The following is an 18,092-nucleotide window of genomic DNA, read 5'->3' as shown; positions in this document are numbered from 1 at the left end:
AATTAACCTATATTTTGTTTTATTTAAAAATATACGTCTGAATCAAATATTACAAAATATTAAAATCTGTTAATTCTGAGTGGAAAATATGTGTATCTTTGTTACATTAATCTGAATTTTTTCCATCATTAAAATATTTTACAAAATTTAAAGTCTAGATAATATAAAAAGGAAGTACAGTATACTGGTTGAAGAGTGTGACAGACATGGGCTCAATACTCAGATCTGTCACTTAGTAGTGTTTTACCTTGAACATATGCAAGGGCTGTAGAACTTTTTTTTTTTTTAATTTAGTAAAACAGGGACAACAGTACTACCTCACATGGTTCTTGTGAGGATTAAATGTACAAAAGATGTTCATGTTGCCAAATCCAAAGGACATTTCTCAGTCCTCATCTTAATCTACCAGCAGCATTTGACACAGTTGATCACTCCCTTCTCCTTGGAACACTTCTTTCACCTGGTTTCCACTTGCCTGATATCCCTCCCTCTCACTGGCACTCCTTCTCAGACCTTTTAATTTTGGATTGCACCAGGGCCTCTGCCATTGGGTCTGTCATCTCCTCTACATATCTTCATTCCCTTTGTGTTATCTTCCACTCTCATAGTTTTAAATATTAGATAACCATGTGCTGACAACTCTCGAATTTATTATCTCTAGCCTGGACCTATTCCTTGAATTCCAGACTTCTATATCTAATGGTCTACTTGACGTTTCCACTTGAATGTCTAACAGGCATCTCAAAACTTAGTACGGCCAAAATTGAGCTCCTCATCTTCCCCCCAAAACTGTGTCCTTCTGCAGATAGCTCCATCTCAGTAAATGGCTACCCAATCCTTCCAGAATCCAGTTGTTCAGGCCAAAAATCTTGTGGTTAACCTTGACTCTCTTCACGTCGCCCCATGTCCAACCAGTCAACAAGTCCTGATGGTTCTATCTTCAAAAGAGCATCTGATCACTTCTTATTACCTCCACTGCTTTCACCTTGGTCCACATCATTTCTCGCCTAGATTATCGAAACAGCATCCTAAACGGTCTTTCTGCCTCTGTCCATCTATTGCAATTCTCAAATCAGCAGCCAGAGTGATGCTGTTAAAAATGTATATCAGATCGTGTCATTCCTCCGCTCAGAATCCACCAACTGCTCTCCATCTCACACAGAGTAAAAGCAGAATGATGACCATGGCTACAAGGCCTATATAACCTATAGCATACTCTCCACCCTGTACTTCTCTGATCATATCTCTTTGTACCTTTGCCTCTGCTCATTTCTCCAGCCTCACCAGCATCCTTAACAGTCTGTGAACACACCAGGCCTGTTCCTGTTTCAGATCCTTTGTATTTGCTGTTCCCTGTCTGATTTATTTTCACAGATAGCAACATGGCTTGCTCCCTCACAAACTGTTAGATCTTTATACACATGGCATCTTCTCAATGAGGTCTTCCCTGACTAGCCTATTTAAAGTCACTACTTCCTCCCTCCTCAGTACCATCACCTTTCCCTGCTCCTGGCAGGGAAAAGGAGGAGAATGAACTGGGAAAGGGGAAAGGAGGCATATCACCACATAATAATAATACATATACTGTTTTTAAAAACTTACATATGCTCTCTATGAGAACAGTTCCATGAGAGAAGGAATTTTTGTCTGTTTTGTTCACTGCTTTGTCTGCAACAACTAAAACAGAATCTGGCACATAACCAAAAAAAGTCAAAGAAGGATAAGCATGTAAAAAAAATAATGGCAAAAACAGTTAAATAGAATTTCCTTTCCTATTGTACTCAAATCTCCCAAAGTTAAGGCAAATTTAAGATTTCATGAATTCATTTACTCATTCAGCAAAAAATGTACTGAGTGCCTGCTCTATATCACTGTTTCAGGCACTGGGGAAACACGACAAGGTCTCTGCCTTCACTTCAAAGTACTTCTAGTGGCAGAATAGCAAAATTTTACCTGCTCTCATATTTTTCCTTTTCCTGAGTCAAGATAATTTCAGGCACAGATGCTAACTGAATATATTTACTATTATCTGAGTGATAATTAAAAAATGAAAATAGTAATATTTGATAGAAAACATTTAAAAAGCATAAAGTTCTGAAATAAATATTGAAATTCAATACAGACTTAGAAAAATACCTTGATTCATCACTGATGGAATTTAAAACAGGCTTTTGTGCCAAAATATAATTTTAATTCAAATCAGATTTAGAAAAATATCTTGATTCAACACTGATGACAGTGAAACATTACCAAGCAATTTCTGATGGAACCACTATGACAGGTAGATCAATGTAACATTCTGGATAAATGACTGTGATGCAATTCAGTGAAAAGGACAGCTCTATTCACTGGGGAAAGATTCTTCAAAGAGCTGAAAAAGCTGCTTTATGTTTAAGTTCTAACAGGCTCTCAACTCAAGCTGCACATGAGAATCACCTGGGGGGCTTTTAAAAAATACTAATGTCTGGGCCCAACCCTAACCAAATGAAACTCAATCTCTAGGGGTGCAGCTAGGCATCTGTAGTTGTTAAAAGCTCCCCAGGTAATTCTGACGCACAACTAGCTTGAGAATCACTGTTCTACAAGTTCCTATTATTGATTATCATTTCACAGAGAAGGATATGGTTATTTATGTCAACTCTTTTCCACTGCCAGTATTGATTGAAAAGATCTCTCAACATTCATCACTGTCATCAATATGGCATTTTTTTCAGAGACTTCACCTAGAAGCCCTAGCCTACAAATAGTCACATATCTGCTGAAGTTGTCCTGCCAGAATCTGAAGACCCCAAATGAGTTATCTTACCAGAGGTCATTCTATACTCTAAGTAACTGAAACTTTTCTGAAAAGCAGCAAAGCCGATTTAAGAAATTTTTATTAAAGCTATAGACTTTAACCTGCAGGTGCTAAAGAATAAAGATTTTCAAAAATAACTTAATTAACATCAACATTTTTATAACATACCCTACACCAAAATAATGCATAATTTTTTGGCTTATTTTCCTCTAACTTTTAATTAAATTTCAAACATATATAAAAGTAGAGAGAATATAAAATAAACTCCCGCATACTCATCACAACTTTGATAATTATCAACTCCTGGTCGATCATATTTCATCTCTGCAACCCTGTACTCAACATCACCCTAACCTGGATAATTTTGAGGCAAATCTCAGACATCATATCGTTTCATCTAGGCTTTATTTTAATGTTAATAATGCAGATACTAACTGGAAAGACTTACACAATAGGAATGATAGAAAAGGTGATAAAATAATAGTTTATAAATACAAAAGGAAAATGACATTTGAAAGTCTCCTCATATCTGCCGTCCGTTAGCTACCTCTTACAGGACTGAAGAACACTGTGCCTTTTGTCTTGGCTAGCTTAGGTGTCACAGAGGCTTAGTTTCGTAAGTAATAGAACCTTCTTAAGTAGAGTTCTTACTTGGGGTCTACAGGGGTGATAAATGAAATGACTATTTTTTTAAATTTTTGATACTAATGAGTACTGAGACAACCAATGGCAGGTTTTTAAAAAAAATTTTTCAGCTTTACTCTGGTATAATTGACATACAGTATTTATACATATTTAAGGTGTACAGCAATGTTTTGATATATGTATACACTGTGAAATGATCACCACAATCAAGCTAATTAACATATCCATCACCTCACATATAGCAACCATTTCCTTTCTTTTTTTTTTTTTTTTTGTGTGGTGAGAACACATAAGATCTATCCTCTTGACTTAGACTTGGAGTCTAAACCCAAGTACTAGTTGTGTGATTTAAAAGAGATTACTTAACTTCTCATCCCTCATCTGTAAAATGAAGATAAAACCACTATTTTTTGGAAATTAAATGAGATAACATACGGAAAGTGGCAAGCACAGCCTGGCACTTAGTGAGTACTATACTCACTACATGTATTGACATAGACCAGACATTATTGCCAGGGCTGCTTCAAAAATTAAAAATAACAGCCTGGACAATGGTTTCCAACCTGAAATACCTAAATTCCTAGAGTATATGAAATGGGGCAATCTTGAAGTTGTAGCCTAACATTTCTTTCCAATGGGTTTCTGGTAAGTTTTGAGAAACTCAGAATGGTAAAAAAAAAAAAGCAAAAAAAATAAGACATCCATCAATCTACAGAAAAATAGCTCTAGAAAAAAATACGAAGTAAATTCAATTGCTTGTTAATCCATTCTAAATGAGCGGAGTAAAAAATGAAGTACAGAATTCATATTTGTATTCAAGATCAAAGGTCTTATTTTAATATCTCTTCTGATATGTCTTCAGTGAACTTTACCGGTTTGCTCAGAATGGTGATTAAATGAATGTGTCTGCAAGAAACTGAATAGCAAGTCCTTTAAAAATCAATGAAACAGAGCAGCACTTGGTCTTTATCTTCCCTTGGCTAACCTTTCTGTTAATATGATATTCACTTCCTGATAAATCCTGAACAAATCCTAAATTTCAGTGCTTCCACATTGTGTATATCTATTCAAACTTTATCATCAGTGTAGACAGTTGAAAAACACTTTTTCCTTTGGATGCATGGTTCTGTGATAGGTATAAGATAGAGCACCTAAAAAACAAGTGTCTCTCTCTTCATCACTAATAGGGACGCAGAGAAGTTCAACTCTGGTCTTGGTATTTGGCCCAAACCCTCTTTTTAGCAAAGCATTTAGTCAGTCTTCCAAAGGCCTAAGCCAATCTGAGCATCATTTCTGGCATTCTTAAACTTGTGTGTGATCAATGATCTTGTGATTGCATAGTCTGCATGATATCTAATGAATGTAACAATCTTAGTAATTAGAACAATCATGTCACTCAGATTTACTACTACCTGAACATTGACTTTCAAATATAAACATTCTAGATGAAATGGAGTGAAAATGTGCTTATGTGCCTATTTTATCAGTCAACAGAAGAATAATTAATTATTGATGAATTGCTGCAGTAATTAATGATACTTGTGAAAACTGTAAATTTTATGTATAAAACAATTAGTAAAAATTTTCAATTATTTAGCAAAATCAATTGACAGTTAATGCAACTATTGAATACATTAAACTGATTTCTTTCTCAAGAACATTATACACTGCAAAAAATGTTTATACAAATTCAAATAATGTAAGACAGAATAACAGAGATTAGATTTTATCATAACTCAATCTTTGCAGAACTGTACTATGTACTAGCCTTCATAACATTAAAGAAAATAACTTTTAAGAGCTGTATTTAAATTTTAGCTATTTATTTCCATTTAGGTCACAAATCCTTCAAGAAAAAGTCCTATTGGGGAATTCTTCACATCTTGGGATGATGAATTAAAAACAACGTCATCTCAGAATATCATCAGTTGGAAAAATATCTAAATTATGTAAACAACAGATATGCAAAAATCCAAATATAATTAAAATAATAAAAAATGTTAAGACAAAGCCGTTAGAGGTACCCCGAACACACTTTGTTTAGTCAAACTTCACAACAAAAGACTTTACAAGAATGTCTTAAGACAACTCTTATACTCTTGAGTCTATAAAGGCTAAATATATAAATGTAAAGTGTTACAAATGATCCTTTTCAGTAGCTGAAGAGGAAGAATTTTTGAGATTTGCCTAAACTATGAATCCCAGTTCCTGTTAGTAAATACCCTATTGAAAAACATTTTCCTGAATTACTTTGTGGCACACAGAAAAGTTAGTGATGTTTTTAAATGGGCTAGTTGAAAGTGAATGTCTATTTGGTATTACTGATATACAGTACAGTGACTGCAAGAGAAATCTAAAAGCTGATAATGCCAAGAAATTGTTCCTGTACTATAATTTTAAACTTTTAAAATCTTACTACTACTGTTGACAACAAAACCATAATAATAATTAATCTTTTGGATTAAATAATTCTTCTATCCTAGAAGTTCATTCTATGTTGGTGCTATCTGCCTTTAGCCACAGGCAAATATTGATTTTAATATTTGGTCATTGGTTTTTGGCCAAATTGTGTATTTGGTACACCTCTAATAATAAGGTATTTAGAGGCCTATCCCTGTGCTTCTTGGTAGAGAACCTAGTCTCAGACTGGTTGAATATTCTTACCTTGACAGTTTTAGAAAAATTCCAACTGCTCCACTTTCACAGTTCATACTCTCTATTCTTCTTTCCTTTGTATTTCTTATCACTTCAAATCTGTTCTACACAATTCAATGTTAAATGACCCACTGTTTTGTATTGTTCACTGTGCTCACCTTATGTTCTCACAAGAGAGTTCTTCCTTGAGGGTGGGCATTATGCTTCTTTTGCATTGCCCACAGTGCCTAGCACAGTGCTGGTCATCTGATATATATTTACCAATTCACTAAAATCCAAGATGTTACTGGCTGACCACCTTTGTGTCACAGATATCGTTTTCCTTCTTTATTTTAGGCTATTCTAAAAATAAACTATCCAAAGCTAAATATATCAAGGTTTGAGCAAATAAGGGGTTGCATTTCACAAAAGATAGAAGTAATGTTGTTTAGTGGAGGAGAAAATAGACTACTGTATTCAGATCTAAGACACTGAAGGTAAGTCACTTATTTTTTTCATGCCTTAGTCCACCCATGGATTCTGCAAGGCAATCACATAAAGTCAAAATAATTGAGAAGGAAAGTTGTAATATTAACACTAACCTGAAAGTTCGGACAAGATTTTTAAGTTGCATGTAAATATCTCCTAACGTAATCTGAAAAGGCCCCAAAAGTCCAGGCAATCTGAAAATAAAATATTACATTTCTTTAAAAATATAATTTAATTATATAGACACATTTTTCGGGTCTTGCCTAAGTCTGGATTTTCCGTAGGTAATAACGGCACTTAGGCAGAGGCAGTTAAGCGAGGTTATGACTGGTGAGAAGTCATAAGGAAACATTTCATAATAACCCCACACTCCACTTTGCAGTCTATGCTACACTGTGAGGCACTGAAACGTAAAAATATCATTTTGGCTGCTATCTATCTTCTTGTCTCTAGTTTTTCTTACCTCTTTACTTTCAAATATTAGACTAAATGGAAAGAACACAAGGCCAGAGAAACTGCCCCCAAATGGTTCAATCTGGGAGTGTGACATAGTTCTCCTTATTAAATCTTTACGGTGGGAGTAAAAATTGGTACATTTCAAGAGCAGTCTGACAATATATATTAATATTTTAAATGTGGATACTCTTTGACCCAATAGTTTTACTAGGAAAAAATTTACCCTAAAGAAATAATCAGATAAACATAAAAAAGATGCTTGTTGCAGAAATATTTTTAGTAGTGAAAAAATGGAAACAAATGTCCATCAATAGGTGATTGGTTAAATAAATTATGCTATACCCATATAATGGAATATAAGAAAAGCTTTAAAATGATAATGTGAATCTATATTATTTTAATATGGAAAGATATTCATGATAAATGTTAAGTGAAAAATACATATGTAGTATTGCCCCATTTTTTTTTTTTTTTTTTTTTTGTGAGGAGATCAGCCCTGTGCTAACATCTGCCAATCCTCCTCTTTTTTTGCCGAGGAAGACTGGCCTTGGGCTAACATCCATGCCCATCTTCCTCCACTTTATATGGAACGCCGCTACAGCATGGCTTGCCAAGCAGTGCATCAGTGCGCGCCCGGGATCTGAACCGGCGAACCCCAGGCCGCCGCAGCGGACCACACGCACTTAACCACTTGCGCCACCGGGCTGGCTGGTATTGTCCCATTTTTATAAAAACATACATACTATACAGTGTTATTGTATATGATACATAGTATACATCAAACATAATGCTATTGTATATGACACACAGTATATATCAAACATATTTCATTCCTTTCAGGTTTATACCATAAGGGAGAGAACTAAAGGGAATGAAAATACATACACCATATATATCATATACATGTCAGGGATAAACATCAAAATACTAATATTAGTTATCGTTGAGTGGTGGGATTATAGATGATTTTCACTTCCTTCTTTATACCATTTTATACTGCCTAAATCTTCTGCAATAAGCATGTATTACTTGTTTTAAACTTATGAAAGTTTCAAACACGTTCCAAAATAGAGAGAATAGCAATAACAACCCCATGTATCTATCCCCAGATTCAACCTCCCAATATTTTGTTACATTTGCTTCATTTTTCCTTTCTTCTTTTGTTTGCAGAATATTTTAGAGTAAATCCCTGATATCATGTCATTTGATCCCTAAATATTTCCTTATGTATCTCTAAATACAAGGGAATTTTCTTTTATAATTGCAATAAAATTATCATATCTAACCAAATTAACACTAATTCCTTCATATTATCTAATAGCCATATTATCTAATAGCCATTTTCCGTATATATTTCATTTTATTTGATTATCTAAAAAAAAGTCTTTTTACAATTGGTTTGTTCCAATCAGAAACCAAAAAAGTTCTTACTTTTATAACCAAGTGTTGCTTTTATAATGAGAAAAAAACTCAACTGCTTTCATAAACAACCAATCAACCAACCAAACCCCTATGTCACCATAATTATTTTGTTTTCAGTGTTCTTTGTGCTTTTTTTTTAAGTTATTCCACCTCTTCTCAAATTTAGTTCTTGTGCTATTATCAATAACTTGGTCTTCTAGCAGGGTTCCTTTTGCTATTTTCTGTTGCAGCCCAAACCCAGAAGGAACAGAATTCCTTCAATGACATGCCTATGTGATGTTAAATTTAAAACTGAGTACTTTCATTAGCTAAAAAGTCTAAAAAACTCTTTTCAGATAAATATCTACCTACTGACTACATACTAGTATAGATAATCCATCTCAACTTTCAAAACCTATGTAACTAAAGGCAAGGATTAAAATCTTCTTGTCCTATGAATCAGAGAGATGGTGATTTATACTGTTTTCTAACCTAATATTTATCAGAAACAAATGTACAAATATGATGAGCTGATAAAATGCAAAACTAATGACAGATTTATTATATATGAAGAGCCTAACATATAACAGGTACTCAATAAATATTAATTTAAACATTTATATAAAATGTAAAACTTAGGGGAGTAAGCTGCTCAAAATATTATGACTTCCAGAGAATGTTTTTCTTATTTTTGAACTACTACAAAATTAAGACTTCTCCATATGCACAACTCAAACAATGACTGAAAACACCTTTCCATCTTTTCAGCTAAAGAAAGAAAATGCAGGTTGAAAAGTTTACGACAGCCCTCACACCTCTGGAAAAAAGATTTTCAAGCTCCTTTTGAAAGAGAAACCAAGATTGCAATTTTTAAATGTCATTTATGACTGGGCTAATCACAAGAATAATAATTTCCACCACGGGAAGCTTCAAACTAAAGTGCAAAGTTGAACAAAAACTCAAGTTGCTGAGTGTGAAATGATTTTACAAATATGTATGCAGAGTGAGTTAACAGACCGTTAAAACTGTATAAAGTCTTATTCACATGTGAAACTGATGTGACACATTTACCACAAATCAGTATTAAAATGGGTCTAGCTTTGGTACTTTTTCCCTTCACTGGATTATTAAGTTTGGTTTTCTACTTCCATAAGCTCAACCCTCCTCTTTATTATGTGCCTCTCTGTCTTCTACACAAAACTTAATTTCAATATTTCCTTGGTAGGATATCTTAAAAAGCTAAATTTCTTAGGTGAAAAAATCCATGTAAACTTTTCGTATTATTTTTCAAACTGTTCAAAATTCAAGGATAACACCTATAAATTACGAACTCACAAATACCAAGTTAATTTTAAAATATTATAAAAGTGGGATGACAATTACATACTTACACTTTACTCAATTTTTCAAGTACGATGCGTTTTCTAATTTGGTTCTGAGAACTTGAATCTATCAGTGGAAAGGTGGGATCATTCTGAAACACATTTTTAAACAAAGAAAAACAAAAAAAAAAATCATAAATTTACATTCTTTCTTTGATAAGAATAAACATTAAAACACATAACTTTACACCTGTTGTATGGTAGAACCAAAACTAGACTTAAGAATTAGAACATTTAAATTTGAGTATCGGTTAAGTCATTAGGCTGATGTGAACTTGCATGAGTCATTTGCCCTCTTTAAGAATGTTTTCTCATCTGTATAATAGGGATACTAATCCCTTCTTTATTAAATGAGAAAATGTATATGAAAGGATTCTGTAAATTGCTAAATGCTATACAAATGTAGGAAAATAAAAGATTAAAATTAGAAAATACTATAAATATATTATGGGGAATTCCATTTCTAGAAATGGCATATAAGATAATACAAGCCACCCCTCCTGCTGAGAACTGAAAAAGCTGGGGAAAAAAACCATATTTGTTTGAAAGCATCAGAGAGCTAACAAGGCAGTGAAGAATTATTGCCTGAGATTCTGGATAAGGTAATTCCAGAGAGAGCATTGACTAATTCCAGAAGAGGCAATTTAGATACTGAGAACCTGAGCACTGTTTTTCTAATAAACATTAGATTTGGGGGCATGCCAAGAAAGGAGAGGTACTGGCAACCCTCCCCAAGCTTGAGACCAGGACTTAGAAGGACCACACTCTAGCAGTAAGAATGAATAGGAAACAGACTGGCTCTTACAGGGACTGAAGCCCAGCTTCAAAATATCTTAATCCCTCACTAGATTAAGGTGATTTGGGACTGCTACAGATCATCTGGCAGAAGCAAACATAAATCTGTTCCAGAGGAAGATAACATCAGCCTGGGTCTCAAGTTATCTTGTAATTTTTAATATACAATGTTTGCCACATAATAAAATAATAAGAAAACAAGACAATATAATCAAAATTTGAAACATTAGCCCACAGAAATCAACCCCTAGGGAATTCAGATAATAAAGTTATCAGCTTTATTTAAAATAACTATGTAGAATATATTCAAAGAAAAATGACAAGATTGAAAATTTCAGCAGAGAACTGGAAACAATATAAAAGAACCAAATGAAAATCTCAGAACTGAAAAATATAGTATTTAAAAGTAAGAACTCAATGGATAGATTTAATAATATAGTAGAAATGACTGAAGAGAGAATACTGACTTGGAAAATATCCAGAATGAAGCACAGTCACACCCAACACCCTCTCCCTCCCACCCCCACAATGCAAAGCACAAAAGAATATAAAAGACATAGAAGACAGAGTGAAAAAGACTAACATATCTGTAATTGGAGTACCAGACAGAGAGGAAAGGGAGAATGGGACAGAAGCAATATCTGTAGAGATAATAATTGAGAATATTCCAAAACTGATGAAAGAAATCAAGTTACCGATGTAAGTATTACAACAGTCTAAAGAATAAATACAAATATAATCACACCTAGGCAAAGCATTCTAAAATTCATGTCAACCAAAGATTAAAAAAAAATCTTAAATGAAGCTAAAGGAAGAAAACAATATTTTCAAAGCAGCAGCAATAAGAGAAATAAATGAAAGCCAAAAGACAAGGGAATATTTTCAATGAGCTGAAAGAAAATAACCGCTAACCTAGAATTCAATACCCAGGAAAATATCTTTCAAAAGTGAAAGTAAAATAAAGAATTTTCTGACAAACAAAAACAGAAAATTCATCATTAGCAACCTGGCACTCATGGAAATAAAGGATATTCTTCAGACCCAAGGCAAATGATCCCAGATGGAAGAATAGAGATGCAGGAAGGAATGAAAAACAATGAAAGAGTAATTAATTAGGCAAATCCAACTGAATATTGACTATAAATAGTCTTCTAGGGTTTAAAATACAGAGAGAATAAAAATACACAAGAGCACATAAGCAAAGGGGGGGTAAATGGAGTTAAAGTTTCTAAGGTACTAATTGTCCAGGAAGCAATAAAAGTACTAACTTATATTAGACTTTAATAAGACAAAGATTCAGGTTTTAACCTTTGCGGTAACCACTTAACAATTAGTAAAAGAATGTATAAAAACAAGCTAACAGAGGCTAAAAAACGGAATAATGATATTTAATCCAAAGAAAGCAAGAAAACAAAAGGAAACATAAAACAGGTGAAACATGCAGAAAGCAGAGTGAAATGGTAGATTTAACCCCAAATATATCAATTATGACATTAAATGTAAATCGACTGAATTCTTGACATAAAGGACAAAGATTATCAGCCTAGATAAAAAAAGAGAGTCCTTGAAAATATTAATAAAAGAATGCTAGCATCAGCAAAGTAGACTATAAGGCAAAAAACAAAACAATGTAGAGAACGGTTACCCCATAACGCTAAGAGGTTTCAATTTACCAGGAAGACATAACACTCTTACATTTGCACCCAATAATATGGTCTTAAAATCTAAAAAGTAAAATTCACAAAACTAGAAGGAGAAATAATCAATCCATAATTACAGTGAGAGATTTCGACCCACCTCTCCCACCTTTCTCAGTAACTGATGAAATGAGCAAACCTCCCCCCCAAAAAACAAAGAAACCCAAAATCAATAGTGCTTCTCAAACTTGAATGTAAACACCTCTCCCCAAAAGAAAACAATGAAATCTGATCCATACTCCTCACCATAAGCAAAAATCAACTCCAGATCAAACGGAGATCTAAATGTGAAAGGAAAAACAATAAAGCTTCTAGAAGATGAAATAACCGGGGCTAAGCACAGATTTCTTAAAGAAGTCACTAAAGGAAACAATTAATAAACCGGACTCAAGACATCATTAATGAAAGTGAAAGGGCAAGTCTCAGAGTGGAAGATGATATTTGCAATACACATAACTAAAAATGGGCTTGAATCCAGAACACATCAAGAATTCCTACAAATTAGTACGGAAAAAACCCCTAGATATTCCAATAGATAAATGGAAAACAGACTTGAATGGGCACTTCACAAAAGAGAGTATCCAAAAGGTTTATAAGCAAATGATACAGTACTTAACTCATTAATCATCAGAGAAATGTATTATAACCAGAATGGTGAAAAGGTACAATATCAAGTACTGATGAGAATGTAGAGTCATGGAAACTCATACAGTGGTAGTGGAATATAAACTAGTACAACCATTTTGGAAAACTGCTTGGCATTATCTACTATAGTTGCATATATGCATACATTATGACCCAGAAATTCCAGTCCTGGATACACACCCAACAGATATGCATGCATATTAGAAGAGAGACATATACAAGCAAGTTCATAAGAGCTCCAAACCAGCAACAGCCTACATGCTCAATCATATAGACAAACTGTGGTATATTTCTATATTAGAATACTATGCAGCAATAAAAGAATGAACTACAGCTACACTCAACAACACAAATGACTCACGGATATAGTGTTGCATGAAATAAACTGGACACAAAAGAATATATACTGATTGAGTCCATTTACATAGAGTTCAAAATTGGTAAAACTAATCTATGCTATTACAACAGTCATTAATTTTGGAAAGAGGTAATGATTAGGAGGATACCTAGTGGGGCTTCTGGTTTACTCAAATTTCTTGGCCTGGTAGTGATTACACGGGTGTGTTAATTTGTGATAATTCAGTGAGCTGTACATTTACTATTTGTGTTATACTTCAATGAAAAAGTTTTAAAATGTTATACAACAGAGGAACAGTCATATTTCAGGGATTAACTTTTCCTTCTTAAGGCTCATAAGCACAAAAATGATAAAACAAGTGATGCACTAAGGTAGGTTTATGCAGCTGAATGACAGAGATCAATGTTTCTCCAAATTACAGATACCATCTAATAAAACAGTTGAAGTGATTTCAAATATAGTGCTGGGCTAGGTAACATTCTGTAGAAATATAAGAAATTTCTAAATGTTTACTCTATTTCCACTTTCATCCTCTTTCTAAATCTCCATATGGGTTCTGAAATTTAGAGCCACATTTACCCAGAAATGTTAATAACAAACTTTTGTGGTAAAAACAAGGTTATCACCTACTCCTCTTCAAGCCAAATGACTTCATTTCCCAAACTACTCATCAACCAAAAATGGTAACAGAAATACTGAAAGAACCTCCCTAAATCTCGGCGGCATACATTCAGTCTCTACATATAACTACTATTTACTGAGTACCAATTATATGTCAGGCACTGTGATAAATGCTTTTCATACATTATCTTTAAAACTCATAACAACTGAGCAAGGGAAGCTATTTATAGTCCCATTTACAGAGGAGCAATCAGATCAACAGACTAACTATAATTTTTATACAGCTAGTGAAAATGATAGAGCAGATATTCAAATCTAGGTCTACCTGAATATGCTCTTTCCATTTTCTCCTATGTCCATTATTTCCCAATAAGTCTCCTTTACTATATTATTTTCATTTCTAATATTTTAAATGGACATACTTGCCAAGTCTTATCCAGACAAATATTTTACTATTCAACTAGTAAGTCTACTCTACTGCATATAGTCCCATTGGAAATAAAACACAGACACACCCCATGTAGAAATCTGAAATACCTAACAACAAAGAAAAAACAAGCCTCTTCAGAGAGTCTACATACTATATGAAGAACTAGGTTTTAAAGAAAATTTTGTCCCAGAATTCTAGACTATTTCTACATTAGAGAAAAACGTTATGCATTTATGAAAACTTTCTGTGGGCAAACTTCAACTTATTTGGAAAATAGTAATGCCAATACTGGAGGTGGCATTTTAAACCAAAAGACTGAAAGGCTAAAGAAACTTTCTGCAAATTTAACAATTGTCTCTTCAGTTTTCTTCTTCCTACTCCAAGATTTACTATGGTGAGAGTTCCATATGTTAGCAGCATGGAAAACTCATCATCATTAAGACATACCTCTTCAGAGTCTTGTGATTTGGTGGTTTCTTCATTCAAAACATATCGTCCTCTATAAAACTCTCTGATCCTTAGATTTAATGTTTCAGTTTCTTTTTTCAAGTTCTCATAACTTGGCAGTGGTTTAATGGCTGTATCTGAGGCCCTAAAAGGTAAAGACTCATCCAAGCTGTTCTGAGATTCTCTTGAGGCAGAGGAATGACTATCTGGGTCAGAGTTTATGTCATCTTCATCAAGTTCTTCTTCTTTAACCAGAGGAACTGAAGGAGGTTTCTGACACAAAGAAGCATAATTCTGGCCATACAAAAACCTCAAAGTTTCTTCTGTCTTCCACTCAATCAAAGTCTCCTTCAGGACTTTAAGTAAGTTTGCTTTTGCAACTTCAGGACACAGCTGCACTGAAGCTGACTTCGAAACTTGGCTTGATTTGGCAAATTTCCTCTTAAAATGCTCAGCACTCTTCTTACTTATACCTACTAGAGTTATTTTCGAACTACTGTATTTATTTTCAGAAATTTCTGAGGCTTCTAATTTTTCTTGCAAAGGACTATTTGAAGAAATCTGAGTATTCACTGTTTGTAAAGGAAGTTCACAAGCAACAGCTTTCTCCTGACTATCTAATCTGCAACTGCCTAACTGCTCAGTGACATCTATTACTGTCTGTTCTTTGTCTTCATTTTTGGAGTTAGCTTTTTGACCAGCTTTCTTTTTCATTATGCTTTTTTTGCACAGCTGTGGCCTTATACCCGTTGCATTTGGTCTGTTTCCTGGTAGAATGGAGGAAATAAAGTCTTGTTCATTATCACTGCTACTATCACTATGAGTGCTAGAAGAACTAGACTCATAATCCTTCTCAAAATGGCCAGGATTGTCAATATCTGATGTCTTAATGGCTTTACTGCATAACAGTACTTCTTCTCCAGAATGGCCACTGCAGAAGGAGAAAAAAAACAAAATAACTACAACGGAAAAGCAAAATGTCCCACTGTATTTATACTTGGTAACTTTCAAGGTAGAAATTTTTATTCCCTAGGCAAAGCCTTATTTATGGGCCTATATTTATATAAGCTTGTACACAGACACAGACATACATGCTTCAGAAGAAGGCTATAATTCTGTAATTTCTCAACATCTTATTTATTTGCTATAGTTCTCCTTCCATCTTTCCTTGTCTTTTTTCCCCATTACTTTAAAAGTGTTAAAAGAATACAGCAAAAAGAAAAAAAAAATATTTGATAATTCCATCCAACTGAATTATTTTGATTTCTGCCTCCTCCATTTCTGACTGTTTTATATATCCTTTTTTAAAAAGGGTTTTCTTTTGAAAACTTCACTATACTGGTTTCTCAAAAAAATACATATTATAGAAATGCTTTAGGTTTTGAAAGATAAAAAGAGATGTTTAAACATTTTCCAATTCTGGTTGATAGTTATACAGAAAATTCCACAGAATGAAAAACACAAGAAAGTCACAGCAGAAAATAAAGTTGGCAAATCAACATTTATCAATGAAAGACATAGTTATATTTGAAAATCCAGTTACAACACAATGCTAACACCATAAAAGACAACAGTTTTCCCTTTGACTACGTTTCTTCAATTTTCAAATTAGGTTTAAGAAAGATTAAGAATTATGAAAGAGTGAAGGAAAAGAATAGCTCTGTCTATACAAACTTGAGATAAAGAAGGATAGGTGAGCAGTTGGCCTATCTCAAGCCAATGCCCATATTAGAACTTTAAAGATCACGATGAGAAGGATTCTGGGTCAAGAAGCACGTGCGTCGGGGGGAGAGGGGGTGACAGGGTATATGAGAACTCTCTACTTTTCACGTAATTTTTTTGTAAACCTAAAATTGGCCCCCAAAAAGGCTATTAAATTTTTAAAAATGATTAAAAAAAATAAAATAATGCAGCAATAAAAAAAAAAAGAAGCATGCTGGGAGGGGAGAGTAAAGAAGAAGAAGAAAACCAGAGTTGAAAATAAGTTTATGGATGGGAATAGAAAAAAGATGACAAGTTTATTCAGTATTAGATATCATTTTTTTTTTTTTTTGTGAGGAAGGTCAGCCCTGTGCTAACAACCATGCCCATCTTCCTCCACTTTACATGGGACGCCGCCACAGCATGGCTTGCAAAGCGGTGCGTCGGTACACGCCCGGGATCCGAACCGGCGAACTCTGGGCCACCGCAGCAGAGCGTGCGCACTTAACCGCTTGCGCCACCAGGCCGGCCCCTTACATATCATTTTTTAGTTGGAATCTAGCCTATATAGCCACGGGACTGTCTCTTATATTTGAAGTAAGTAAAATTTCAAAAAAATAAGAACAATTCAACTTTTATAAGTTTCATACTTTCTCTTGGAATTTTAAGGTAATTATATTTTTCAATACTACTTTGAAGCTATAAATTAAAGCTATACATCAATAAATAAGTATCTGTCCCTTGTGCTCAATTCCATGTAACTAAGGTAGTGACTAATAACCAGGAAAATTTATTCTGGGAGATAAAAGGACGTGTTTTGAGAGATGGTCACGGTTGTGCAAGCAACACCATGAGCAGAGTTCAGATAAAAAAATCACAACTTGGAACTTTTATTAATGCTTTAGACACATTAAAATACTTTAGACACATCAAATAGTTAAATAACTGATACATTAATGTTTTGAAATCCTATAAAAGAAGACTATAAAAACCTTTCAACAAATGTAATTGGCAAAATCTAGTTGACAAAGAAGCACAGCATCTCAGATGGAAGCTGTGTTTGTGTCGTATTTCAACAGGTTCAATTAGACTTCCTTGGTAGGAACAGCTGTACAATAAATCCTACAAATCAAACACATCATCTTACCATCACAAAAGAAAAAGCTGTACAAGGCAAATATTTCTTTCTGGGGGCTAGAATGGGCACTTACATAATGCATCAGCACAGGAAGTCTAAGAGCTCATATCACCTGGTTTACTCTTAATGTTTCTATTAACACGAATATATAGAAGGTAAGTGATATTGATTCAACCATACCTTTGTCCTTCTTGCAGCAGCTGAAAATCAGCGTGCCTGTGACAAAAACATAGACATCGAAAATTGAAGGCAACTGATATGTCAAATACTTTCAAGTGTTTATTATAACTACATTGGATAGAAAATACAATTAAAAGGAAATAATTCATATAAAGTATTTTTAAAGAAAAAAATTAAAGGACAAAGTATTGTGAAACTCATCCACAAGAAATCTGGATTAATCTCTCTCTTATCCAAAATTTACTCATATTTCAGGACTAAGTTCAAATTCCATGA

General features: G+C 33.9%; 1 protein-coding gene across 3 annotated transcripts in view; it reads right to left on the bottom strand.

Annotated features, from left to right (window-relative positions):
- Nucleotides 1-18,092, bottom strand: part of RPAP2 (RNA polymerase II associated protein 2) — a 74,116-nt gene that overhangs the window by 36,370 nt on the left and 19,654 nt on the right. For all 3 annotated transcript variants that reach the window (XM_058538518.1, XM_058538517.1, XM_058538516.1), the window contains 4 exons: nt 17,817-17,852; nt 14,798-15,728; nt 9,814-9,896; nt 6,679-6,759 (listed from right to left, as the gene is read on the bottom strand). In XM_058538518.1, the coding sequence (XP_058394501.1) occupies nt 6,679-6,759; nt 9,814-9,896; nt 14,798-15,728; nt 17,817-17,852 (1,131 nt within the window). The remainder of the gene's footprint in view (nt 1-6,678; nt 6,760-9,813; nt 9,897-14,797; nt 15,729-17,816; nt 17,853-18,092) is intronic.

This window comes from Diceros bicornis, chromosome 4 (genome assembly GCF_020826845.1).
Source record: "Diceros bicornis minor isolate mBicDic1 chromosome 4, mDicBic1.mat.cur, whole genome shotgun sequence".
Taxonomy (NCBI): Eukaryota; Metazoa; Chordata; class Mammalia; order Perissodactyla; family Rhinocerotidae; genus Diceros; species Diceros bicornis.
Note: the sequence above shows the minus strand (reverse complement) of the source record. Positions and strands in the feature narration are given on the sequence as shown.